This window comes from Dryobates pubescens, chromosome 2, assembly GCF_014839835.1.
Source record: "Dryobates pubescens isolate bDryPub1 chromosome 2, bDryPub1.pri, whole genome shotgun sequence".
NCBI lineage: Eukaryota > Metazoa > Chordata > Aves > Piciformes > Picidae > Dryobates > Dryobates pubescens.
In genome coordinates, this window is record NC_071613.1 from 10,323,624 (window position 1) to 10,351,622 (window position 27,999).

The 27,999-nt window shown below is 43.4% G+C and overlaps 1 protein-coding gene across 1 annotated transcript; it reads left to right on the plus strand.

Annotated features, from left to right (window-relative positions):
* KCTD3 (potassium channel tetramerization domain containing 3) lies at positions 1-27,899 on the plus strand. The gene is made up of 18 exons (XM_054170023.1): positions 1-451; positions 4,683-4,736; positions 5,281-5,326; positions 5,963-6,036; positions 6,859-6,917; positions 7,086-7,166; positions 7,750-7,890; positions 9,137-9,227; positions 11,557-11,747; positions 15,482-15,597; positions 20,596-20,683; positions 20,802-20,918; positions 21,920-22,090; positions 23,795-23,950; positions 24,959-25,055; positions 26,435-26,619; positions 26,722-26,860; positions 27,243-27,899. The coding sequence occupies exons 1-18, from the start codon at positions 378-380 to the stop codon at positions 27,823-27,825; spliced, it is 2,463 nt and encodes an 820-aa protein (XP_054025998.1). The 5' UTR covers positions 1-377; the 3' UTR covers positions 27,826-27,899.
* Positions 27,900-27,999: the final 100 nt, after the last annotated feature.

Sequence of the window (27,999 nt, forward strand, 5' to 3'; positions counted from 1 at the left end):
CTATCACCGCGGCGGGATCTCCGCCTCTGTGCAGCCATCCTCGTTCCGCGAACGGCTCGAGGCGTTTTGGCCCGTGTCGGCCCCCCTCCTCCAGGTGCTGTCGCGTTGCCATGGCATTTTCCGCTCGTACCGGGCAGGCGGCGAGGCCTGGCGGCGCCTAAGCGGCGGGGAGCTCGCGGAGCCGTAGCCCGTCAGGACGCTGACCCTTCCCTGCCCGCCGGCGGCTGCGGAGGACTACGGGCCTGCTGGCTGATTCCCCGCCTTCTCCTTCCCCGCCGCCTTCGCATTGCCCCGCCGCTGCTTCCCTCGACCGCGAGGTTCCGGCGGCGGTGGCGGGAGGCGGCGGCGGGCGCCGGCTGGAGCAGGCGGCGGGGAAGATGGCGGGGAACGGCGGAGGTTTTGCTGGCGCAGGGAGCGGGGAGATCATCCAGCTCAACGTGGGCGGCACCAGGTGAGCGAGGGTGCAGGGGCCTCCGCGGGGGTGGCGGGGCGGGAGAGGGCACAGGCCCGGGCCCTGCTGGCGGGCTGCTGCGGCGGGTGGCGGTCAGCGAGTGGCGGAGGGCACAGGATCCAGGCGGCCGTGCTCCTTTCGGACGGCCCCCTGCCGGGAGTCTACCCGAAAGGAAGCGCTGCCTGGCCGCGCAGAGCGGTAGGGTGGCTCTGCAGCCGCTCCGCCGTGGTGTCGACTCCCCTGGGATCTGTGCACTGGGGCTCCGTTTTCTGGTGCTGCCCGTGAGGAGGCCTGAATGAAGATCTACCGAAGTATGTTGTAGGGGACCTGAGCCAGGGGTACTTGGAGGCAGATACGGGAAGTGTTGACAGCCCAGCCTGGTGCCTGCCTGTGGTGTCTGGAATTTCTCAACACGTACTCCTGTAATGTCTTATGGACTCTCCGTATAGGCTGCTTTCTCGGGAGCAGGGGACAGGGAGCTGAGCTTTGCTTTGCCGTCAGATCCGTAGGCTTCTAAGGGTCAGCAGCCTCAGAGACCAAAGTAATAAAAGAGTTGGTATGATAGTCCTGATATCAACCAGAATAAAGGAATGTATTGTAATTGAATGTAGAGTGGAAGTGTGCAAGATGGCATATGTGGACATTTTGGCAGGCTGGGACAGAGAATTGTGGGACAGCTGTGATCCGAATGTGTGTGATAAATAGTGCCAATGTTCCTGTCAAAATGCTCAGGCATGAAATTGTTGAGATTCCCGTAGCTAGTAATTAGTGAAGCAATGTGCGTTCCCGAGTCTGCGCACAATGCGACACTAGCTATAAGTAGTGGGAGCTACTATTACTATTTTAAGAATTTTCTTGCGTTGCTCAGTAGATGGACTGATTCCTACAATTAAAGTGTGTGCTGCAGCCTTTCTTAAAGGAGGGAGCCATAAGAAATGATGCAGAATTCCTTTGTTATAGAAAGACATTAACGACCTGATTGAGCACAGAGGAATTGTTTGCAGCTTCCCTAGGCAAAACTCGCCTGTAATGATGCTTTTGGGATGATTTTGATGTTGGTTTGGACCAAACGTCATGTTGCACTAAGTAAGTTTCTTCAGTGAGCTCTTTTTCTGAAATTATAGGCCAGTCAGTCTGTTAGGTTTTTGTTACAAGTGGAATGACGAAGATGCTTCAATCTCATAATTTTAAATACATCTGACTTATTAAACACTTCTGCAGAGAACAGAGAATTGTGTACAGGGTAGGAATATGAAAGAAATACATACCCACAGAGAAGTATAAAGAATAAGGCAGCCTAACAACTGTCTACATTTCATTTCTAGTCAAAGGTCTGGATTGTAGTCAGCAGGTAATTGTTTGGATGAAGAAGCAGAAAATGTGTACATGGACATTTCCCTTTTAATGGGGAGACAATGTGCAATAGTACTCGTGTTCTGCGTAAGAGAGCTCGGTCCTTTGGAAGCTCAGTTTCCCTTGCCTGTCATCTTTGAAAAATATATCCGAGTGAGGTTTTTCAGCTTGCGAAGACAAACGATCAACAGAGTGGATGATCTGGACAGCAAGAGGGGGAGCATGGGATACTATGCACATTTCCTTCTCCTCATTAGTGCCTGTTACGCTTACTAGAAACCTGAAACTCTGGTGTTTACCAAATTGGTAGAGTTGAGTGAGAAGGGCAGACCCGCACTCTCCTCTGTCTCTGACAGCAGTTACACTTAGGATCATCTAGTACAGAGACCTAAACTTTCTGTGGTCTGACACTATGTTCTTCTGCTCCCTGGGACTGCCAGAGCTGCTTTGTTTTGTTGATGCAGCAGTTAATGGTCTCAGCTTTTGTGGATTCCTTTGCTGGGAGCACAAACCTTTTGCAAGATAGCAGTCACAGAAATTACTGTAACAAATTTAATGCATTTCTTTCGCCCTTTATCTGTCTCTGGTTATAAGATAACAAGTGTAATAGATAATGAAAATGTTTGTTTTAGAACTGACACTTAAGTGTGCCTGATTGCAGTTGCATATTTTTTCTTTAAAATAGCAGTAGGTTGCCACCCACTTAAAAGTATTTGAGGCTATTGCTCTGAGTTTGCCTAATTTTCTTCATATGAAGTCTGTCTGACCTGCATGGTGCTGCAGGTTAGCCTTACACATGTGAACGTTGCTAGCTAGACTTCTTTCTGCATCCCGGGAAGCATCGCCCTAGTGTAGTTGTTTACGTAGATGCATGCATATGTATTAAATGTTCTAAAGTACATGTTACTCTGAGGTATTGCTTACTAAACTGATACCATAGTGCTAAATCACAGACGGAAAATCTTTGTGTTACCCAAATCCACTGATTATGCAGATCCATCAGTTTGCAAGGAGATGAACATGGAATCAGTTGAGGATCTTTTTCCTTTCCTCTTTATTGTGTAGCTTGTTTTTCTGGCACATGGTTTGGTCCAGAATGTTAGCTGGCTTAGGAAGTGCTAGAGTGGAACCCAAATGCTCAAAGCTTCAATTTGATGCTGACTATGAGCCCTGTGCCTAAATGCAACCATTCCTCCAGGCCAGAAGTTGGGCTGTAGTGTACAGAGAAGATAGTATCTTTGCATCATCAAATATTTATTCAAATATCCTGATTGTCTTTGTGGTCACATCAGGTGTCTTTTTTGCTTCATAATTAATTTAGCATTTATCATTCAGTGTTGCAAGAAATGCCAGTTAGCTGTGGTTGTAGTACTTTTTCCACGGGAAACCGAAAGTCCTCTGCAGGTTTTTAGTGTGGTGGTGTTTTTGTTTGGTGGTTGGTTTTTTGTTTTTTTTTTCCCCCCTCAAAACACAAAAATAACTGAAAGTTGTAAAACATTTCAAGTATCCGACAATAAAAATCTGTAGCTTGTAAAGACCTCTGCGAGGGCTAACTGGTGATGCCGCATCTATCCCCATAGTTACAAGCAACGTCTCGTATAATCTCTAAGACAATTCATGTAACTTACTGTTTTCTGGTATGCACATATCATAGGTAACTGAATCATCTCTTAAAGTAGAGAAGTGATCAGTATTGCTGATGATAAAAGCTTAGCAAAACTGCAAATACACTTATGTCACTTTGCATTTAAATAGCAAACTGCTTTGATTCTCTTTGTTTTGGAAAAGGCTTTGTGCGCATTTGTGCTTAGAACGCTGACACTGTAGATTTTCTGTTGAGAACAGATTTGTCATTGTTACACTTGCAATTAGCAGCTACACAAGCCATCTTCTATGCAGGCTGGTAGTTCCATATAGCTTTTGTGTTTCTCCCTTGTGGGGGTTATGAAGTAATCTTTTTATTTACTTTTTTTCCCCCTCCAAAACCTGAAAATGGAAGCAGAAAAATTATGATAAGTACCTCTGGTAAAAAATGTTTTTGTAATGTGTTCCTGTACTATGTGGAAAGTTGTCATGGAATTTTACCTCTGCCTTTCTTCGTGTTTTGTTTTTGTTTTTTTTTTTATTCCCACTAATTTAGGGGTCCCCAGAGTTTTCTCAGTCATGGTACTAGTAAAAGGATATGTAACAGTCAGAGAGCTGATGCAGAGTATAAGCTCTTGTCCATGCTGCCAGTCCAGTTGTCTTCCTTCATGTTAAATCAAAACCAGAAGTATAGAGCAGTTCATAGTTATTTATTATCTAAAATACTGCCTTGCATTATACCTAGTACTATAATTTATATTATTTTATAATAATATGATTCAGAGTAAACATTTTTTTTAACTCTCGTTGTGGACCTTGGCCCTCTAAGAGGGCCCAAACCGCAAAATAGCAACTAATTAAAACCGTGGTTAAATATTAACTTGAACCATATTACAGTCTTCTGCAATACACAGTGTAGCAGTTTGAGTCCTAGTAAGGATAATAATAATATGCAGTTAATTAAGAATGTAGCACAGTGTTAATAAAGTTATATTTTAGGGGCTGCTTTTTTGGGTGCATTTAACATTGATACAGTACAAGAAGCAGAAATATAGGACACTTGCAGCAGTGTGTTACGTATAAAGAAAGACACTCTTGGAGTCTCTGAACAGTCCTACTTCATGCCTAAGGACAATTTGTATAGCCTTTTTGGCTCTGTGCAGGCATTTAAGTGTTCTTAGACTTCCCAAATCCTTTTGAGATCATCTTTGTAGGATAAGTAAAAATGTTTTAATAAAGCAGACTTCCTTCAAATTTTGCAGCTGATTCTATACTTTTAACTTTTGTTTCCTAGGTTCAGCACTTCAAGGCAAACATTGATGTGGATTCCAGACTCCTTTTTTTCCAGGTATTTGTAATATATCATCACATTAAGTAAAGACAAACTGTCATTTTTAAAAAATCCCAACCATGTTTTCCATAGATCTAGAGCAAAAGTATTTTTATCTGTTGGGAGAGAAGCTTTGAGGTTAAATGGCATAAGAACTCATCCATTCCATTCTTACCCAGTAAGTCCTTGCAGAATGAATTGTTCACTCTTCTTTTTTGCTGCAGCATCGTTTACCACTGTGCCACAGAATAACAAACTATGGAACCCTCCGGGTGCCTCGAAAACTTTTCCGTCCTTACAGGCTAGGCCTTGTGTCTGTTTTCTTTGGGAATCTGAAGGCCCTTATGATGCATTTCTTATCTTTCCTCAAAGTGTGCACGCAGCACTCCATTTTCAGGAGGGGTGCTTGACTCACCCCCAACATTCTGCCTTACCAAGGCAGTCTTTGCTCAGTTACAACCAACAATGCACAAAACCAGCAAACTGACAGAGACTGTTGCTGTCTTGTATTTGTGTTAGTGCATTTCTGAGGAACATCTAACGATGCTTTCCTGTGTTTCAGTTTACTGAGTGGAAGAATTTCAACACTGAAGGATGAAACTGGTGCTGTGAGTAATAAACCCACACATACTAATTTACTGTTATGGTTTCTGTTAGGCTATTTCCTAAAGAGTAGTTTGCTGTGGGTACTAATGGGAGCTAACACTGCCAGAAATAGGAAAATTGGTGACCTCTCTGGGTTTCATGAGTGTCATTGTCATTCCAAGATATCTGAAACAATGTATAAATTGTGCTTATTCTGCATTGTGCAGACAATCCAGAGGCAGCAGCTGTATTATTTTAAAAGGAGAAACTGCTAATTGCTGTATTGCAGAGAGAGGTGTAAGTGTTATTAGATAGGTATTGCCTATGTAGTTGAATAATCCTGCGATGGAAACGTAGCTCTTGTTGGCCTATATTTATATAGCCAAGTGGCTGTGTCAGGTCTGTTTATATGATACTCCAAGAGGGGAAGCTATACTTATGCCAATGTTGCTGAGTTGTAACTGACTTAACTAAAGGCAATTTTAAGTAAGCATACCTGTTCTTACTACAGTTACTGCGTTCTGAACACATGATAGACAGTAAGAGTTCCCATTTTGTTTGCCTGCTGACTGTCTCATCTTCAACTCCTCTTTCCCGTGCTCAGCATTGAAAAGCATTGTAGGTGACAAGTGCTAAAGTACAGCAATTTCTCTTTGCAGATATTTATTGACCGAGATCCAGCAGCATTTGCACCCATTTTAAATTTTCTTCGCACAAAGGAATTAGACTTACGGTAAGAAGTACTAATGATTTCAAGTGAAAATTAGCTGGAGTGGATGCATTAGAAATGCCTAAAATTAGGATTGGTCAGTTTTAGTGATCTGTTTGGGCGCCTAGTCTATGACTGCTCCCTTAGAGGTCTGGGGCCGTGTCTAGACTATATGCATGGTGGCATTACATTTTGTGAGTGGATTCTTGTAATTTGGAATGGAATAGAATTAACCGGGTGGGAAGAGACATTTGTGATCATCGCGTCCAACCTGTCATCCAACACTATCTAGTCAACTAAACCATGGCACCACGCGCCCTATTCAGTCTCCTCATAAACACCTCCAGTGATGGTGACTCCACCACCTCCCTGGGCAGCCTATTCCCATGGGCAATTGCTCTTTCTAGGAAGACCTTCTTCCTAACATCCAGCCTAAATTTCCCCTGGTGCAGCCTGAGACTGTGTCCTCTTGTTCTGGTTGCCTGGGAGAAGAGACCAGCCCCCACCTGGCTACAACCTCCCTTCAGGGAGTTGGAGAGAGCAAGAAGGTCTCCCCTGAGCCTCCTCTTCTCCAGGCTAAGCACCCCCAGCTCCCTCAGCCTCTCCTCATAGGGCTATTTAAACCACCTCGGGGCCGTGTGTTTCTTTGTTGTGTCTGTATCCTTATTCTAATGAGAGATAATACTAAGATCCTTTTGAAACCTCAAACAGCAACATGGTGAATACATGTGGTGGTAACTGTAACATTCACATTGTGTAACTTCTAGGTACATGAAGTGTTTATGTTCAAGGTATTGACTCACTTTGTCCTCATGGTTTGTTGGTTGGTTGTTTTTCTTTCTCTAGGGGAGTCAGTATTAATGTTCTGAGACATGAAGCTGAATTCTATGGAATCACTCCTTTAGGTGAGTTGTTGGGTTTTTTGAATATAAGGTCATCTCATATTTATTAGTGTAGTGGTGACTGACTTAAGTCTTGGAGTTGTGACCCAAAATTGCTGATATAGAAGGTTATGTGAAATAATGCAGTGCTTCTTAGGAAGTAAAACTGGTCGTGTATCTTCTCCTCCATAGTGAGAAGGTTGCTGTTGTGTGAAGAACTGGAACGCTCATCTTGTGGCAGTGTCCTCTTTCATGGCTACCTGCCTCCTCCAGGTATTTATCTATTCGTGGTCTGTTGTTGCTTGCAGTCACCTAAGCTTTAGTCTGTGGGTGTGGCTGGGGGTGCTGAGGTACTGACTCTATCTATCAAGCTGTCCAGAGAAGGTTTTCCTATGGAAAGATTGAGGTGAGTGTTGGAATCAAACAATGTTCTGATAGGAACCCAAGACTTATCTGTATCCCGTATGAAATAGCGTATTTAGAGTACTGAGCAGGCAGTTGTGGCATGTTAATACTAAGCAGGCTGTGTTTGGGAGTAGAGTAGAACAGAGCTTCTACAAGTAGATTTCAGTTAAGTGTTTTCATGGAATGCTTTTTCTCGGGGTACAGTTACGTTAGGTGCTCTACATCTATGTGACGTATCAGCACAAATGGAGTACTTGCTAGATTTTTACTTCTCAGTAGAGATGAACACAGTTGATGTGTTAACCTGAGGTCTAGGGAATATCTAGCCAATTGTTGACGAGTTTTCTGGGGATCAAAATGCACAACAATCCTTTATTTTTTAAGTGAATTAATATCGGTGGTATTGCTAAAGTGTTTTGTCCTCCTTCATAAAATCTCTTTTCTTTTGTAGGCATTCCCAGTCGTAAGATAAATAACAATACTGGGCCACTGGCTGATGGTAGAACTGGTCAAAACTGCTCTGAAAGTGAGAATCATGGAGGTGGTGTCCAGCCTACGCTTGGTGGTTCTGGGGCAGGTACAGTGAAGCTAGGTGAGACATGTCGGGTTTGAACTGGAAACAAATTGCAAAGATGATTGTCACCCGGAAATGAAACCTGACTGACTATTTCTTGGTTTAGTTTGTTGTTCTACATTTGCCTGGTTTTGAAGTGCTGAACACTTACCTAATCGCTACTGCTTGTGCAGCAGTTAATGCTTGCTGCTGCAGAAGCAAGCCATGAGGCTGAGATGAGCAAGTCAAAGTTCTTCATGCAGACCTAGTATGGTCCTTTAAACAAGTGCCTTACACTGTAGTAAAACTATGATAAAGACTAGACAAACCAGTGTCTCTTTAGTTTTGCTTCAGGATCTCCTTGCTCTTGCACATCTTTTTTTCCTTTGGGTGCCTCTGTTGCCCTGCAAGAGTAGAGTTTTGGGAGTGAAGGTAGTCTTAAGTTGCTCAAGTGTATACAGTACTTTCCATGTAAAATATATAAAACCCCTATGTAAGATATGGTTGAACTCTGTCATTTTCTAGCTTTTGACTTTGCAAGCAAACTGAAGCTGTTAGAAGTCTTTCTTGTACAATCACGTAAATTGTAGCTACGTTAGTAAAATCTGGAGTGTGTTTAAAATGTGAGTCTGTATCCAGGTAATACAAAATTAAGCCCCGAGGATCAGTTGCTGATTCCTCTTTAAGTTGCTGCAAGTTGGAAGAGGGCAGTCTCAAGGAAAATGAGGTAGAAAATGCAGTGTTTAGACATTGGTTCTTAGCATACCAAGGCCGAGAGCTGACTTGGGGAAGTACCATCCAACACTTCCGCCAAACCTAACTTAGTTACGGACTGGAAACAGACAGCAGTCCTGCTAGAGAATAAATGGAGGAGCTGTAGGAATTCTGAGACACTGGACATTTCATTGTAACAGCCTGTAACAGTAATATGAAGTTGCACCAACTATTCGGAAAGAATTTTTATGACAGCGTTGTTTCTTACTTGATAACAATCCTCAAATTTTAACCAATTTAGCAGGCCGTAAAACTGAGGCGTGTACTTGCCACTTTTTCTTATCGACGCCTTTCATATGAACACTTACGTTCTATGTAAGAACTGTAATACATGTAGGGATCATGAGAAGTAATCACTAGCTGGAATCTAGCTGAAAGGGTTGAGGAACTTCAGTCTCAAAGTTCCTGTTTTGTATCCTTTTGGAGAACTCTATCCTTTTCTAGATATCCTTGCTCATCTTTGAGTGCCCATTGCTTCTTTATTGACTTCAGCTGTGTTGTTGTTTTTTAGGATTTCCTGTGGACCCACGGAAAGTCCTAATAGTAGCTGGCCACCACAACTGGATAGTCGCTGCCTATGCCCATTTTGCTGTTTGCTACAGGTATGAATACAGTGGCTTGTCAGGTTAGAGGAGTCTAAAAAATAGATCATGATGAACAGAGCAAAAGGTTTGCTTTCCACTGAAATGATAGTAGATCATGCATTCAGTCTGCTCCTGTAAATTGGAATTGTCACTTTTGCCTCTGCATATAAAGGGCTTGTTAGGAATGCAAATTTTGCTGCTTTTATGTCAATTCTTGATGTTGTTGTGAAAGTAATGCTGCCTCAAAAGCCTGTATGAAAGCAGGCCTTTAATATGGGTTTGAAGATGGGAAAGTTGGAATATCAAAGAAATTGGAACGGTTTGTGGGTTTTTACTATAGAAATGATGTACCCTGTCTTAAACGTCAAGGTTTTTTGCCTTAGCAGAACTGGTAAGTGCTTGCAACTTCACCTGGATGGCTGAAAAATGTCTTTAAGTATCTTCTACACAAACTGGCTATTTTTTAAGATCAGGTGAAAACACCATCTTCCTATTACAGAAACTATTTCTAGGTGACGTCTGGTAATCTTGATTTAATCGGTGTCTGTCTTTTCAGTGAGACGTGATGGTTTAGCAAGATCTGTTGCCAAAAGCAAGCCCTGCTGTCATAGTGTGGCTCAGAAACAAAAGGGAGAATAAAAAGTGTAATGTGAATAGCTTCTTTACTGCCAAGCTGAAGCCATAGTTTGCTGCCGTTTGCACTGTATAGAAGGCTAAATTACTTGCTTAACTTTGTAACTTAAATCACATCTAGCTTGTCTCTTGTATTCACTGGTGCAATTTGTTTGGTTTTAATTTGTACTAGATACAGCTTCTCTTGCTCTGCTTAAAGGTCTTGTTTTCAATTATGCCTAACATGGTCTGACTGGAGAAAGAGGCAATGATTTGCAATTGTCCCCTCCTTAGGATTTTATCTCTGACTGGTTTTCTTGGATGCTGGCTTACACAAGTGAGGGATTCTGTCTCTTTCCTGCTTGGAAATCTGCTCACTGAGATTGTTACCATTGCACTTAAGTCTTTAGCGATGCTTTTGATGGCACATGTCAGCCTTGATTGGTTCCTGAAAGAGGGCACTGGTCAAGATGCTGATTTGAAATGCTGCTTTTCTTAATAATGACTCAAGATAGCAGTCTTGATTTGAAGATTTTTATTTTTTTTTATTTTTTTTTTTCCCTCTGGAACTTGCAGGAGCTCTAGAAATACAGTGGTGGAATTTCTTCCCCTCTATACAGCTGTTATATGGCTTTGGTAACACTTTTTACCCCCTGTGTGCTGTATCTTACTACATGTTTGTTTTTCACTGCCTGACAAGTGACTCTCTTGAGTATCTAGTGTTTGAGGAGACACCATTTACCTAGAGCTACTGTACTGTATCCACACATCCTAATATGGTTTGTTTACACTGTTATGCTGCACCCAAGTGATGTGATTTTTAGATTCCTGTCAGGATTATGTTAACATAATATCATCATCTGAATTTTAGCCACTTCCCTATGTAAGTGGTAATTTGTGGTGGACTGAACATTCAATCCTGTGCAGTAAAAAAGAAATATATTCTGCAGTCTAGTTGGTGACTTGCTTTTATGGTGCTTGCAACAGGTAATGTTTAAATACATAAGGTAATTATTTTCCTAAAGATAATGACCTTAGTAAAAAGCTCCAGCAAAACACAGTGCATCCTAAGGATAGTATTTTTTTTCCCTTTGAAGCATGACAGCATTCCTCAAAACTTGGTAATGAAGCTTTTGAGAAGTCTTGGTTGTGTTTAAAGGCTTATGGATATTGCAGTCCTGCTCATAAGTCACTTCAGTGCAGTTTGTTCTGCATGCTGTATAGGTAGACCACAGTGATCTGTGGTGCTGCAGAATGCAATGCTGAATTGATAGAAGGGCAGCTGGGAAAAAAAATGCTATAGATACGTTTCTAGTTTCCATGCTGATGTTTATATAATTGAAGTGCATAGAACTACTGTGGTGTAGCTCAGATACAAAGTATCTAAATTGTTGCCTTAAATGAAATCAGTGCAATTCTGTCTTTCTGGCATCGGAGAAATCTTCAGAATTGCAGAGTCGAATGATCCTCTAAAAACCACTATAGTCTTTCTGCAATGTACCATAAACAGAAAATGTGATCAGATACCACAACTTTATACTGGAGCACGATGAGTGTCTTCTGACATGGTATGTGCGACTCCTTGCCTCTGGAAATGAATAGAAATGTCTGAAGGATGCTTCACCTTTTAGCTAACCCAGGCTTTTGATTGGATCATTCATATTAGTACAAGCCTAGACTGAACTATTTCTAAGTCTCTAATGTTTGCTCTCTGTTCCCTCATTTGTCCTTCCAGAATTAAAGAATCATCTGGGTGGCAACAGGTGTTCACGAGTCCCTATCTGGACTGGACAATTGAGCGAGTGGCTCTCAACGCAAAGGTGGTTGGAGGACCTCATGGAGACAAGGATAAGATGGTTGCAGTTGCCTCAGAGAGTAGCATAATCTTGTGGAGCATTCAAGATGGTGGTAGTGGCAGTGAAATCGGTAAGTGTAATTGTTTGAGTGTGTGTTTTTTGTGGTTTTGTGTGTGTGTGTGTGTATATTTAACTAGAAAGAAGTCTGTGCGGTTGCAGTGTTTGGTAATCGGTTTCACAAACTGATAAAACAAGCTGTAGTAAGCAATGTATTGGAGTATATTAACTTGCCCCACTGTGCTGGAGGAGCTGAATATATGCTGACTAATGTTTACTGTTCAGTTCAGCACGAGGTTTTGTGTGAAGATGCAAGTTAGCGTTAAACTTTTCCCTGGACTTGCATTTGAATCTAGGCCATAGCTCAGTGGAACTGAATTTCTGAGATGGAAAGCTACAGATACTGACAGATTTTGCTGTTTTCTTTGCTTTGCTGTATTAAAACTGTATTTTTACACAAGATAATAAAAAGGTTTTGGTTCTCTGTCAGATGTTGTTCATGAAGGTAATGCAGAAAATGAAAACCTCTCTTTATAACTGAGAACAGTACACTGTGCTGACCTAACCATACAGGAATTGCTGCTTGGACACGTTGGCACTGAAGGACACGCAATTAGGGAGGCATTAGAAACAGCAGGAAGATATTTTCAGAAGTAAATATTCCTTAGTACTGATGTGATGGCTTGTCTGACTCACTGTTCAAGCGCATGGCGAGTTTGGGAGGCAGTGAAGGGAACGTTACTATTAACTTCCTGTAGCCTAATCCCTGGTGTTTGAATTGCCCCTATGGTGCCAATACTGCCTGTTTTCTCTGGCAGTGGATACTGCTGACAAAGTATGACAACAGTCTCCTGATGTGGACACTGTTCTCTGAAACTTGATGCTGGTTATTTTGTTATCTCCACAGCTGAAGTAATGAGAGGTAATGTGGTCATTAAGTCAAAATGATCCAATTAAAGTTTTGATCCATGTGCCTGCAAAGGAAGAGCTTACTGGAAAGATACTCTGGCAATTTCTAGCTATGTTAACAGCTGTTACTTTTTTGTGCTTGAATGAGTGGAAACACCAAGTCAGACTTGAAGAGGGAGAAAAATAAAGGTCTTCCATGAGGTGATACTGCTTTTTTGCTTGTGACTCATCAAGTTCATGTATGTAATCATGGTCAGCAAAACAAAAGAAGTTGTTCCCTTGTAGTAAAGAAAACAAAAAGTCTGAAAGGTGTGTCTTACAATTGAATGTGAAATACCTCTATTACAAAGGGAGTAAATACTGTACTTGAGAAGCTTTGTCTTCTGGTAGGCTCCCCTTGACCAAATTTTAAAGGCCACCAGCGATTAGCACGCTTGACAGCTGTACTCCTGTAATAAGCATTGCTTTAAGCACTGTGCTGTTAACATTCCTTCTGCATTTTGTGGTTTGACTTAGCTGCTGTGTTACCTTGGGATTTCCAGTAAGAGAAGTGAAGTAATGTCTTGGATTTTTGGAAATCAAGTGCAAGGAAATACAAAACCCATAGGTGGACTTTTATTTGAGGTAGAAATTCTAAAATATGCCACTATCAAAGGTTCTGATAACTCTGACTAGAAGTGATTGTGACAACCAAAATGGAGCATATACCCTTAATACACAGGCTGTAGTGCATTGAAGTGACTGTGAGGCAAAGAAGTGCCACTTGGGGTGAGGGGAGCAGAGAGAAAGTGCCCTTCAGGACTGCATCTGTAGTCCAACCAGCTGAGCAAAAAGCACTGTTCCTTTTTTGAACAATAGGCTGTGCTGCTTCATTTGTAAAAAAAGCTCTAAAATCTGCCTGTGTTTAATAAATTATCACTGGAGTATAGCTGTCTTGTTTCCTTGTAGTGGCAAATGCCTGCTGTCCTCCTTTGTGTTAGAGAGAGAGAGAGATAGGACGTTACCATCATCCTGTGAAAGAAGTGACGTGTTCCAAATAGTTGTTGGAGCCTGAATGGCACCAGTCTCAGAAAAGTGTGTGGGCTGGCATGTGTATGATAGAGCTCTCCCAGAACACACTCTCTCCTTTCAATATCATTTATATTCAACACTGCTGCTGGATTGCTGCTGTAATGTGTGTTTTACTGAGGAGGGACCCGTAAGACAGGAGCCTGTCATTATGTATAGCATTGTCTCCCCTGTGGATGGGTCTTAAGATTGTTGAGCCTAAGCAGGACTGACACTTCAGATTCCTCCAGACCATTCAAGCTGTCTTCCTTGATTTCCTTGAACCTCATCCTTCTCTGGACTAATCAATTCTAGTTGTTTCTGTGGGTTTTTTTAATATTGCCTTTTTCATGTGCTCTGTACTGCTGAATCTTATCTGCATCAAATACCCTGGAAAATGGTTTAGCATCCTAATTAAAACGTAAGTATATACTGAAGTTCCTTCCTGGGGTGTAACTGAGGGCTGCTTCTTGGTTAGAAATGGCTCTCTACCTGAATTTGACCAAAAATGTCAGGAAATTTGGGTACTCTTGTTTCGAAGATTTCTGCTGCAGTTGAAGTATATTAGTGAAGAGTAATATAAATATATGGAATGAGCAGCACAGAATAGGAAACTCTTGAGTGAAGCTTGACACCTGGTAGTGTAATGTATCCCCTGTAGTAATGACTCTTGTATTTTCCGGGTAGTAAAACCTAGGCAGGAATTACTTACAAACTGAGGTGCTTACTGGGTCATTTAACTGGTCTTTATGGGTGGCAAACTTAAAAGTCCCAGCAAACTACAGTTAATTTCTAAGTACATGGTACAATAAATAGACAAAATATAGTATCCTATCCAAGTTTGCAGGTCAATTGAAAATACTGGTGAGACTGGAAGGCTCTAAAGAAAGGTCAGATTTTGGGGGAAAGCTCAGATGTTAAGATTTACCAGAGTTATCAATGTCTGGCATGCTTTGCAGTGTTACAATTTTTATTGTTAAATGCTTTTGATGCCACACTTCCTTTATTGGGAAGGCCAGCATTTGCTGGTGAGTCTTACCTTGCAGATTTTGAATAGTATGCAATGATGAGTAGTGAAACTGGTTTTCTGTATGGCTGTTATTTCTAGTAGTCTGTACTCTCCATTCCTGGCCTATAACCAAAGATGAAAGATCTGGAGATGATAAGAGGAAAAATAAATAGCCTTTTGCAGCTGCTTCTGTTTCTGGGTTCCAAAGAGATTCGCGTGTATTCCAGTAGTGCCACATTGGAGTTGTTCCATCTTTTCCTAAGAATAAGGAAGAATCCTGTAGCTGTCTTTAGGTTCTGAAAGTGCGTTTCCAGACTACATCTATGTGATTGGATTGGGGAAAAAAAAGTGGTGAGGGCTTGTGTAATACTTTAAAAGGTAACTGCAAACTAGTATGAAGTAAATTTCTGTTGAATACCATGAAGTTACTGCTTCCTAAATGATGCCTAAAAGTCGTGTGTTTAACCAAAAAAACCCCAACCACATAAATCCTGCTTTGCTGTAATAGATTTTTGGGGGTTTTTTGATACCTTAGGAGATGTATAAAGCCATTTGAGAACTTGATGGCTGTACAAAAATATGGAGTGCATATTTTGCGTCGTTTCCTCTTCCTTGTCTTGCCTCCTTTCTCCTTCCCAATTAATGAAGGCATCTGCAGAGAAGACATGATCCAATGTAATGGAACCTGGTTTGCTGCTTGAATGGTACCTCACCTAGCACCCTGCATACTCGGTGTTGCTGCTGTAAGAAATGTGACACACGATAATAGTGCAGAGATTCTGTTGTTACTGTCTTGTTCTCTTTATTTTGGAGGAGCCTCACAGACTCTTCATTTTTTGTAGGAGTGTTCAGTCTTGGAGTCCCTGTAGATGCTCTCTTCTTCATTGGCAACCAGTTGGTGGCTACAAGCCATACAGGAAAAGTAGGAGTGTGGAACGCTGTGACTCAGCATTGGCAGGTGTGTTCACTTTGTTGTTCTGCGTTGCTTGTAATAAGCTGGTATGTCTGTCTAGTAAAAAGAAACTAAAGTAAGCTAAAAGCATGTGTGAAATACCTGCTTGTCATAGGTATTCTAGCCCTGACTTGTGTTACAGAGTTTGCTGCCTTGATATCTAAATATTATGCCTGTGGGCCGAATATTGAATTGTTTGGTGATACTACCAAGCACGCATTTTATAGGCTTTCAAATAGAAGGATGTGGTTTTATTTGGGAGTAATGAATGGTGTGTGTCTTTAAGCTTCCCTGTGAATGACTAGGTTTGTCAAAATTCACTAGGATCATTGTAAATAGAAGAAGTTGTGGGAAATTTGTGGCAGCAATTTCTGGAAGAGAACAGGGTAATCTGATATCTTAGGCTCTCAAAAGTTGTTTTACAGTGGGAGACTCTTCTTCAGAAGACATGAAATACAAATGATGCTTTAAAGATGTCTGTCTTGCATGTGGATGCTTCTGGCTGCTCTGACTTTTTCTGCTACCAGAAGGTGTCTCAGGTAGAGAGGTCCTTGGAGTCTGCCTGAGAAAACGGACCAGTAGTTGTGTGAATAACAAAGCTTGTAATGCAGACAGACAGACATCTTTGAGGCACAGAACTTGCTTGCAAGAAAAAAAAAATCCTAAAATTGCCTTGCAAATCTCAAGAGGCAAAACTGACCTGAGGCATCTGCACTGTTTGCTGACTAAGGTCTGAGTCAACCTTTAAGTGACAGTACTACTAACAAATAACACAGATAATAAGCATGGGATAGCACTGCTTCTGCTGCAGACATGGTAGTATGGTCTTGAATTAAGCAAAACATTGTTTAAAGCTCTGTGGATGCCTTGCAAAATTGTTAGGAGACAACCTAATGCTATGTGACAAGCTGGCATTTGACAATATGTTCTAAAGGAGCCAGGTCATAAGGAATAAAACCTGATGTCCCATTCATCATCTTTGTTTCCAGGGGGAGCCACAGAAATCTTTCTGATCACATTAATAGTTCCTCAGTTTGACTGGCTATTCCTTTGGTGAAAATATTTCTTGTTGAAGGGTAGTAAATCTTTCAGAGGGGCTTTTATGTGATAATGTCCTAAACCCACATTTTTTGGCTTCTCTTTTTTTGTGTGTGTGTGTGTCTGTTTCCTTTTTTTTTTCCTAGAGGGTTTGAATAGCTTTCTTTTAAACAAACAAAACCCACAAACAGAACACCCGAACAAATGCACCCTCCCCAAATCTGACCAGTTTCAAGGTGCTTTGTGTACCTCCTGCTCATCTGATAGTTGGAAGGGGATTAAAAAAAATCTTCCTGTAAATATTTGGCTCCCTTTAAAACACATCCTTCCTTTTAAAGACCTAAATAGCAGGGTTGTACCTTTGGCCTTTAAATTCCTCCTGAGAATACCTGGTATTTGTGTAACTGCTTTCTGTGGTTGCCCATAGCTCTGAACTCAACATGTAATCGTACTAGCTGCAGTCAGAGAGGTTTTGAGGAACAGGCTGTGCCTGTCCAAAGCTAACTTTGTTTCCTTTCAGGCTGTCTTTCCTGATGCCTTTCTAAATTCTTCTGTCAGGATGCTTACCTGTGCCTATAATTGGTTCTCCATCCTCTTCCTGTCTTGGAGATTTGAGCAGACTAGCTGAGGGATGGTTTCCCTGGTACTTAGTCCTCTGGCCATGTTTCAGTTGCATATAACAAGAAGGAGAGGTTATGGGGGCTAAATATATCAGTAATGCCATTCTTGCATAGGAGAGCTTAAAGGAAGCAGAATATCTAGTGTTATAGAATAGGAGGTAATGTGAAAGCTGTAGAATATGACAGGAAAGCTTCAGCTGTGAAATGAGGTTTCTTACCAGCTGTGCTTTACTAGTGACTGTTGTATGGTGCTGCTCGGTTTTGAAATTTCGTATCTTGGTTCTGGTGTTCCTATCTGTGCTGCAGAAGAAAGGGCTCTCTGTTTTCATGGTATCGTAGAATCAGTCAGGGTTGGAAGGGACCACAAGGATCATCTAGTTCCAACCCCCCTGGACAGGAGCACCCCACACTGGAGCAGGCCAGCCAGAGCATCGTCCAGCCTGGTCTTAAACATCTCCAGGGACGGGGCCTCAACCACCTGCCTGGACAACCCATTCCAGGGCCTCACCACTCTCATGGGGAAGAATGTCCTCCCCACCTCCAGCTTCATTCCATTCCCCACAGTCCTATCACTCCCTGATATCCTGAGAAGTCCCTCCCCAGCCTTCTTGTAGGCCCCCTTCAGATACTGGAGGGCCACAATGAGGTCACCTCGGAGCCTTGTCTTCTCCAGACTGAACAGCCCCAACTCCTTCAGTCTTGTCCTCACAGGAGAGGTGCTCCAGCCCTCCGATCATCCTCATGGCCCTTCTCTGGACATGTCCTGGCACGTCCATATCCCTCTTGTAACAGGGGCTCCAGAACTGGAGGCAGTACTCCAGGTGGGGTCTCACCAGAGCTGGGTAGAGGGGGAGAATCCCCTCCCTTGACCTGCTGGCCACACTTTGCTCGCTGCAGCCCATGATCTGATCGGCTTTCTGGGCTGCAAGTGCACACTGAGAGCTCATGTTGAGCTTCTCGTCCACCAGCACCCCCAAGTCTCTCTCCTCAGGGCTGCTTTCCAGCTGGTCACTGCCCAGCCTGGAGTTGTGCCTGGGATTGCCTCGACCCAGCTGCAGGACCCTGCCCTTGGTCTTGTTGAACCTCGTGAGGTTGGCTTGCGCCCACCTCTCCAGCCTGTCCAGGTCCCTCTGGATGGATCCCTTCCCTCCAGCCTGTCTGCTGCCCCTCACAGCTTGGTGTCCTCAGCAAACTTGCTGAGGGTGCACTCGATGCCACTGTCCATGGCACCCACAAAGATGTTGAACAAGACCGGTCCCAGGACCGATCCCTGAGGGACTCCGTTCGTCACTGGCCTCCACTGGGACACGGACCCATTGACAGCCACTCTTTGGGTGTGGCCATCAAGCCAGTTCTTTATCCACAGAGCATCATTTGTGGCCTGCCTCAGGGCAGCAAGTTGAGAGCCGCCCTTATCAGCTCTCCATCCCTCTGCCTCTGGTGAGATGGCCCTCTGTTTGTCGCTGGCCAGCAGGAGACTATTAACTCCTTCCCCCTGCAAATCTATTTTGTATGATTTCTGTGACCCAGTCAGTCAAATCTCTGATATCAGCAGCTTTGTGGATCCTCTCCTTGCAGTTACGTCTTCTGCCAGGACGTCAGTTATGTTGTGTGTCTGTTGGTGGGTTGCTTCTACCTTCGTCAGGTTTTTGAACTTGCAAAGGAGAGAGCTTCCGTATGTGCCTTTGATCCATGGAATTAGAAAGCACCTTGATCTGTGGACTCTTAGATGCTGCGACTCTGATTATTTTCCTGCCTTTCTGTTCCTGTACTACTTATTTGAAGTAGTCTGGGAAGAAAAAAAAAATCCTTTGAAACCAAGGTCTGTGGCCTAGATTGTTAGATACCTTATTTAATTAGGTGTTATATGGATTTGACTGTGGGATGAGTGGAGTACCTAAAGTGCTGTGTGAAAGCATCGAGATCAAGGCTAACAATTATTTGCAGTAATTAGGAAGAATCCTTCTCCAGGTCATTCGGTCGTCAGTTATATGGGGAAAATCCAGGTGCTTTGCAAGAACCCTGTATGTTTAGCTTTGGATCTGTGCTGGATTATGGGTGAACATAAGTGAAAGAGCTGTAGGTGAGGAAACCAAGACAGGAGGGAAAGTGCCTTTTCCCTTCCTCCTCCCCTTCCTCCCACCTCACCCCCAAAATTATGCAGAAGCTGTACTCATGGTGTAGTTTTTTCTGATAGGCTGTGTGATAGGCCTAGAACATGTTTTAGGGGCTTACAGACTCTTCTGAGGTCAGGAAAGGGTACTCTAAAGTTTGTTTAGAAGGTGTGGAGAAGTTTCTTTGGTTGGTTTATTTTGCTTTTATCCAACAGATCCATTGTAGCTATTTTGCAAGTGTCGAAAGGAATTTGAAAGATGCTGCCAGTCAGAGGGAAATGAGAACTGAAGCTGAACTTTCCGTGAATTATTATTCAGTGTCCATTAAGTTGGCTGACTGAAATGTAGGGAGTACAGGAAAAAGAGTTATGGCTGCACATGTTCAAGTGCTCTGGATTTAAGAAGAAAAAAAAAAAAAAAAAAAAGCTTATGACTTCTTATTCCTTAGAGCTGAAGCAAAATTTGCTTGAGATAGGGGATGACACCTAGGATGAGCTGATTTTTTTTCTTAGCTTGAGAGCTCTGTCACACCTGAAGGGACAAGCACTTATTTTAATCCTAAAGGGTGAAGAGGGAGCATTCTGAAGTCGCTTCTCTTAAGTTGTAGACCAGTAAGTAAACTATGCCAGGGCTGCCTTCCAGTTCACTTGGTGTGGATGTGTAATGGAAGTGGGAAAATTTTAATGGCCCAATTGTTTTTTCTGCTCATTATGTATCTGCTGGAGGGTGATATCTCTGCAGAGGCTGGCAGAGGGACTGAGAGTAAAGGAAGGCTTGGAGAAGCAGCATCAAGGTCATTTGCTCAGAAGCCTCCTAAGGACTTGTCAGAAGGGGAAGAAGGAACGGATAGAAAGTGTGAAGTGCACTTGTTTTGCATATCAGAAAAGAAAACCCTACACAAAACCAAACTCATTTTGAGGATGTGTTTTGGCTATGCAACACTCTAAGCTCTGTGCCTTCATATGGAGAAGGACCCTCAGGGGCAGTTGTGCTCACTTGTGTGCATGCTGCTGCTGAACTCCATGAGCTAAGATCCAGTTTGGTAGAGGAATGTCATCTACCAGCAGTACCTTAGGAATGCCACTGTATGTGTGAGTGCATGCACAACAGCCTCAGGCTAGTGCCTGACTCGGGTCCTTTTCAACAAAATGTAACAAAAATGTCTGGAAACTGAGAAAGTAGCAACCTAACTTCTGGTTTTGTTTACTTTTGTTTCCTTCTGTTTACACTAGGTTCAGGATGTTGTTCCTATCACGAGCTATGACACTGCTGGGTCTTTTCTGCTTCTGGGCTGTAACAATGGCTCTATCTATTATATAGGTAAGAAATAAAGAGGAGGTGGTACCGGGTAGCTTTGTTCCTAAACTCTGGTTAAACGAAGTTGCGTCAGAACATCTCTTGGTATTCAGAGCAATTAACAAATGTCTCTTCCCCGCAGACATGCAGAAGTTCCCATTGCGAATGAAAGACAATGATCTTCTGGTGACAGAACTGTACCATGATCCCTCCAATGATGCTATAACAGCGCTCAGTGTCTACCTCACACCTAAAACAAGTCAGTATTCTATAATGGTCTCTGTAGTAGAGCCTGTTACAGATGAGGGTGGTTTCCTTTTGCCTGAATGGGTTTTTCAGTTGCTGCATAGCCAAGCAACCTTGACTTCATTGGTGTTTTTTTTCCTCTTCCTTGAATCATCCTCAAATGACTGATGTATACTAGGCATAACTCTTTCCCTGTACTTCTCTACACATGTGTAAATAGGCAGTGTGTGTGTGCATATACTTGTGCGTCGTGCATTATGCATTATAAAGTAAGAACATATGTACGAACACTAATGTGTGATTCGTTAATGGAGCTTTGTTGGGTTTAAGCCTTTTATGCAAGTTATGCTCTTAGATTAGGAATTGTATGCACTGAAATAGTTTGGGGTGAACTGAGGAGGGGGGAGATAACCTTGTTGCTACACCTTACCTTGTAGCCAATGTACTGAAACCCATGTGTTTATGCAGGTGAATGATGCTTAGTTAGTGTGTATACACACACTTTTGTAATCACAGTCCAGCTATCTCCTAAATGGAAAAAACCCCAAAACAAGCCAAACTGCCCAAAAATTCCAAATGCAGCAAAATCCAAAAAACCTCAAACCAGGAGAAAGTAACTTGCAGAACTGTCTGTGCCACAGCGAAGTTTGTAACTCCTCTTTCCTGTTTACTTGGATTTATGTGGATGGTATTGACCACGACATTGCTGCGAAGAGTACCAAAATACCAGATCGTAATACTTTATCCATCTCTTCTGTCACTGCTGGGAGGGAGACTGTACAGCAGCGTTCAAAAGTGCAGTATGGAACTGAACGAATGTTGCTTGTGTGTGTTTGGTTTGGTTTTGTTATGACAATGTGGTCTGCAGGCTCATGGGAAAATAATGAGTAAAAAGCACTTAGAGTAAATACCTGTATTACTGTTGAAGCTTGGAAATACTTGCTGCCTCATTCCCTGGCCCCTTGTCCCAGCTTTCATTCCGGGGGAGAACAACCATGTTCTTGCTTGCTTTAGGTGCAAGTGGAAACTGGATTGAGATTGCCTATGGAACCAGCTCTGGAGCGGTGAGGGTGATTGTACAGCACCCTGAAACAGTTGGGTCTGGGCCTCAGCTCTTTCAAACCTTCACAGTTCATCGAAGCCCTGTTACAAAGATCATGCTCTCAGAGAAACACCTTGTGTCAGGTAATCTTTTGTGTGCACAGATTTGTACTGGTGGTTCTCCCCTCATACAGCAATGCATACAAACACTTAGTTGCTCAGGAGAACGTCCCAAAAGTGATAAAAAGGAGTTGGACAGATTTTTATTTTGGTGAGAAGGGTGGGCTAGATTGGCTGGGATCATCTGTCTTAAAGCAAACACTCAAAGCTTTGAGCACTTAAAAGGCCTAAGTTTTATCTGACTCCTCTGTGTCTTATTCCAAGGTTGCTGTTTGTGGAAATAGAAGAGTTTGTAAACAAATGTATCCCTGCCAAGTGTTTCTGTTCTGGGCAAGTCCTTTAGGGCTTGTCGTCTTTTAACAACCTTTAGGAGCTTCCTGGGTTGCAGGAAAATGTGCAGCCTTCCCATGGCTTCAAAGGGCTGTCTGTGTTTCCTCTTTTCTCAGCAGCTTTCCAGTGTTTGCCGTCATGTCCTGATTGGCCTGTTTTATGCTGGGGAAAGTGTCTTGCTTTCAGGGAAGATGTAGTCTTTCCTCCCTCTGTAAAAATCTTCCACCCAGAATCCAGCAAGCAAGGGATAACAGAGAACAGATTTACTTTTCCATTTATTTTTGCAAAGGAACAGGGTATCTCTGTACATTAGAGGTTGGAAGGGACCTCCAGAAATCATTGGGTCCAACCCCCCTGCCAGAGCAGGATCACTTAGGGTAGTGTGCACAGGAATGCACCCAGGTGGGTTTTGAAAGCCTCCAGAGAAGGCAACTCCACGACCTCTCTGGGCTGCCTGTTCCAGGGCTGGGTCACCCTCACTGTGAAGACCTTTCTCCTCATGGTGAGGCGAAGTCTTCTGTGCTCCAGCTTGAAGCTGCTGTTTTTTGGCACATTAGTGTACACCACTGAAAAGATCTTGGTGCCCTTCACCTGGCACTCATCCCTCAGAGATTGATACGCATTGGTGAGATCCTCTCTCGGTCTTCTCCAGACTAAACAGCCCCAGGGCTCTCAGTCTGTCTTCACAGGGGATGTGCTGAGGTGCCCTAATCATCCTCCTGCCTCTCTGTTGGATTCTCTGGAGAGGTCCATGTCTCTCCTGAATTGGGGATCCCAGAACTGGACACAGTATTCCAGGTGTGGTCTCACCAGGGCAGAAGAGTGAGGGAGAAGAACCTCCCTAGACCTGATGGACACTCTTTTTGATGCACCCCAAGATATCGTTAACTCTCTTGGTAACCAATGATACTGCAAACACACCTCACAGGGTCTTTGTTCCCCTGCAACTTGATGCTAAACCCTCAGTGCCGGGAAAGGGCACATCATATACAGAAAACTGGATAACTGATGAATGAAATAGAACACCGCTATTACGGGGTGAGGGTTCTGCTGCCATGCTGCACAGAGCACGTGTCTTGTCCTAGCACCTGCATGCAGGATTGAGGTGTGCTGTAGGCTACTGGTGCCGACTCAGACCTTGATGTCGTGGCCCACCTCCTGCCTCAATTTGTTTCTTGACTTTCTGAAGGAAGAGACAAAACTTACAGAAAACAGGATACCCTCAACTATTTGTAGGGTTTTTTAATTTATTTTTTTTTTTTAGGTAATTGTCTGGAGATGCAGTGTGACCTGGGCATTCTGCCTGATTACTCAATTTGAAAAAAACTACCATATGGAAATCACTGGAGAAGTTTATCCTCTATTGCAAATGTTAATGTAACATCTCTTCCTTTCTAGTTTGTGCCGATAACAACCATGTACGGACGTGGACCGTCACTCGGTTCCGGGGCATGATTTCAACTCAGCCAGGTTCAACTCCTCTTGCATCGTTCAAAATCTTATCGCTGGAGGAAGCCGAGAGTCATGGCAGTTACTCTTCTGGAAATGACATTGGTAGGGTGCTTCTCCAATGCGCCGTGTGAGCCCATGCATTCACTGCTCTCACAAAGGTTTAACAGACCTTCAACCTTACAGCACGCAAGTCAGGTGATGGGTGTAAGCTCTTACATACTGCTCTCCTTCTGACAAGATGGCAGGGATCTGTAAGGTTCACCTGGAAATACTCAATGCTTAGGCTGTGTAGAGTGGGTGTACCTAACAGTCTTACTGTGAAGCTAAGAAAAAGGGAGGAAAAACTTTTGAACACAGACAGTATTCCTCTTCCTTGAGCCATCTGATGGGGCATTTCACTTTTGGTTTAACTAGAGAATGATGGAAAACAGAGGACTGTATTAAAAGTATAGGAGCATAGTGAAGTTTGGTTCCACTACAAATTGCAGTTGACTGTTCACTTGGGGTTAAACGATGCCCGTGTGAAGAAGTCTTCAATGACTTTGAAGTTGTAGCAAAATTTTCAGAAGCCTTGAACTGCACAGGCAAATGGTGGTAGCACATCGCTGTAGGAGGATGCTTGGAGGAATGCATGTCAGTAAATATGGGTAGACAGGTAGTCTGGATTCCTTTGTGGTCTGAGTCTTGCACATGAACCTTTGATGAATAGAATGCCCTCTGAACACAGGGGTGGGGTCAGTACTGTGGCAAGAAATCTCATTAAGCCTCTAGACATTTCGGAGCTGCAAAAGAAGAATGTACTTTCTGTTATTGGAGAGACCTAAGGTAGGGTTTGGTCTCACATGGTAATTCTTCCAGGAACATGCAAGAAACTCAAGAATAGGTGTCCTTTAATAGCTAGAAAATGCCATCCTACGGCAACATTTAGAGGCCTCCACAGACACAAATCTTTTATGTTCTTTTGCTTTAGTCATCTTTGGTTCCCTGGTCATGATGCGTTGAAACTGTAGCGGTCATACTAATATGAGTTTGGGCCCTCAGGGCTGTGTGGATAAGGAGGGAGAGGGAATTGGAAAAAAGCAGAAAAGTGATCTTTCTTTTTTCCCCTAGGACCCTTTGGTGAACGTGATGATCAACAAGTGTTTATCCAAAAAGTTGTTCCCATCACTAATAAGCTGTTCGTAAGGCTGTCTTCAACAGGGCGAAGGTACCTGCATACCTGGGGTTTGAAGTGGGAAAGCAGCAGGACTGTTCATGTGGCAGGGTCTCTTGTCCCTTGAGGATGTAAGCAGTTGCACATAGAGTTGAACCAGAGCTGTCAGGCACACTAGAAGCCTGCTAAGTTCAACATTGTTACTAACACACAAACTATAATCTACTGTAATGTGGAAGCTAAATGGCATTTTGGAAATGGTCATATCAGGGGCTGATTTAATGAGGAATCACCTGAGCAGCTTGCAAAACAAACATTTGTGTCTTCCTACGGAATGTGTAGTGCTCAGACATGGTACCTTGCTGTCATTAAATTTCAAAACTAATGCTGAAGTTGCTGGTGGCAGGGGTTATGCTGCTCACAGGTGTAGACAGGGAAGCAGTTTCTCTCTTCCTTTGCAGTAGTCTGAAACTGTAGTTGGAAACTGTAAAAATGAGAGACTTGTAGGCCAGCTGTACAATAATTTCCTTAGGTTGCACTTCATAATATTTTACTCTGTTACTGCCAATGTAGTGAAAGACTTGCCAAATAACCACAGCTGTCTTTTTTCCTGTCAAGCTGGGAAGACAGCAAAGGAGCCGAGAAGCTGGTGCCTCTTGCTTCTATGCTGCTTCTTCTTCTTGCATCTCTTGCCTAATAACTGTGAATCTGAGTGAAAATATAGATGCCCTAACACTACTAGCATCTGAATTGAGGACATGAGACCTGTTGTGCCTTTTTTCCCTACTTCAGGCTAGATTTGCATGTTGTGGAAAGCTTGCTTTTTTACAAAAGTCAAAAAACTCGCTACAAGAGGGGAATAAAACAAATTACCCAGAATATGTGAGGTTCCGGTAGGGAGTGTGGCTTAGCAGCCTGGCTTTTCCTGCCATTGCCTACTTATGGCGAATCTCCATTACTTTGTCTTGTGATAACTGCAATATTACTGGATAAGCTTCTAAAATGAATTGAACAAAGGTGTTCTGTATAGATATCCAAGGATGATAATCCCGGGTTAATTTCTTATTCATAGCATTTATGTGGTTAAATGTGCTGTTTCTGCAGCTTGGTTTCTAAGAGTGCCCAGCATATGAAGGACCTGGTTTCTGGCATTTTCCTCAGAGTTTCTGATAACTGCAAACTGAAATTGAACACAAGGGAATTCCCTGATAAAAATCAAGAAGTAATAAGACTGCAGGTGGATTGGGGTGGGAAGGGAGTTGGCGCAGCTGAGTGGCACGATGGTCACGGGGAAAGCATTTTGTCTGGAAGAGACGTCTTTTGCTGATGGCAAGTTTTGGTGCCTTCTCAGAAGGTCGAAATAGCACTGACTTTACTGCCCAAACTCTGCCAGGTGAAACTGTTTGGGCAACTTTGAGTTTCTCTTTCTGTAGGATCTGTGAGATCCAGGCAGTTGACTGTACTACCATCTCATCGTTTACTGTGCGAGAATGTGAAGGATCCAGCAGAATGGGCTCCCGGCCACGCCGCTACCTCTTCACTGGACATTCAAATGGCAGCATCCAGATGTGGGACCTGACCACAGCTATGGACATGGTTAATAAGAGTGAAGACAAAGGTAGGTTGTGTTAGGCCAGGACTGTGTTGTGGTTATTTTTCTGACCTCAGACGAGTATGACTATGGTAAATGGACTTGGGCACTAAGAGCTGTACCTTTCAGATGTTGGCGGCCCCACGGAGGAAGAGCTACTCAAGTTGCTTGACCAGTGTGACCTGAGTACGTCTCGCTGTGCCACACCCAACATCAGTCCCGCAACCTCAGTTGTTCAGCCAAACCGACTTCGGGAATCTAATTCCAGGTAAGTCATTAAGGGTGGCACTAGCTGCAGAAACCAGAAGTTTTAGTTTTCATGTAGGCAAAGACAGGTTTGATGACCTGAATGCTGTAGATGAGCCCCTGAATACATGTGTTAAGTTTCCTGAACTACACACACACACACACGCTCCTTTAATCTACGTGCATATGAAGCAACAGGAATAAAGTATCCTGTGAGCGTCTCAAATAAGTGATCTGGAAGACCTTGTATGTGTGGGGTGGGGCGGTTTCTGATGACTGCTAAAATGTTGCTGTTCTAGTGGGAGCTGCAAAGTGATGGGTGGGAGCAAGGTGTGCGGAAGAGCTGGCTGCTAGTCTCAGCCTAACATCTGCTCTTTTTGTCCTTGGTTATTTTGCTTTTGAAGTCTCCAATTGCAGCACCACGAAACCATCCACGAAGCAGCCACATACGGTTCTGTGCGGCCATACAGAGAAAGTCCCCTTTTGGCAAGAGCGAGGCGGACGGAGAGCTTCCACAGCTACCGGGACTTCCAGGGTTTTAACTTACCCAGCAGAAGCCCGACAGAAAAGGCAGCAGCTGCAAATGGGAATTCAAGCCAGACAGAGGCCAGGAAGGCAACAGCTGAGGGCAGTGCAGCTGAGAGGAAGGCAGTCCTGACAACCCCAGTTGAAGTACGAGGCACAGGTGCGACAGATGCAGGTGGGTGTTGCAGTGCAGAGGTTCACCGTCTGCCAGAAAGTTCTCTGGATCTCAAAAGAAGAGGGCCAGAAGAGGAGAGCGAAGCCAAAGGAGAAAGCAAAAAGAAAATGGGGTTCGAGGGAGCTGGCTTCCTGGGAAGGAAGAAAGTGCCTCTCCTGGCCTCTGCACCAGCCCTTGCTGAAGGTGTGCCTGAATTACCCGGTGCGGCTTCTCCCTCGCCTACAAAGACAGCTGCCTCACCCCGTCACCGGAAGAATGATGCATCCTGTCAAGACTATGGCTTGTGAAAATGTGACTGGTGGGAAAGATGAGGGGCACCTGCCGTGTGGCTGGTAGCAGGCATCGCATCAGGTGTTGCGGGTTGTTGCTGGAATGGGACCTCGGTCTGATAGCCAGAATGAAAACTGGACAGTTATGAGAAAGTACCTGACTGCTGCCAAACCTTTGAAGAGTTGTCCACG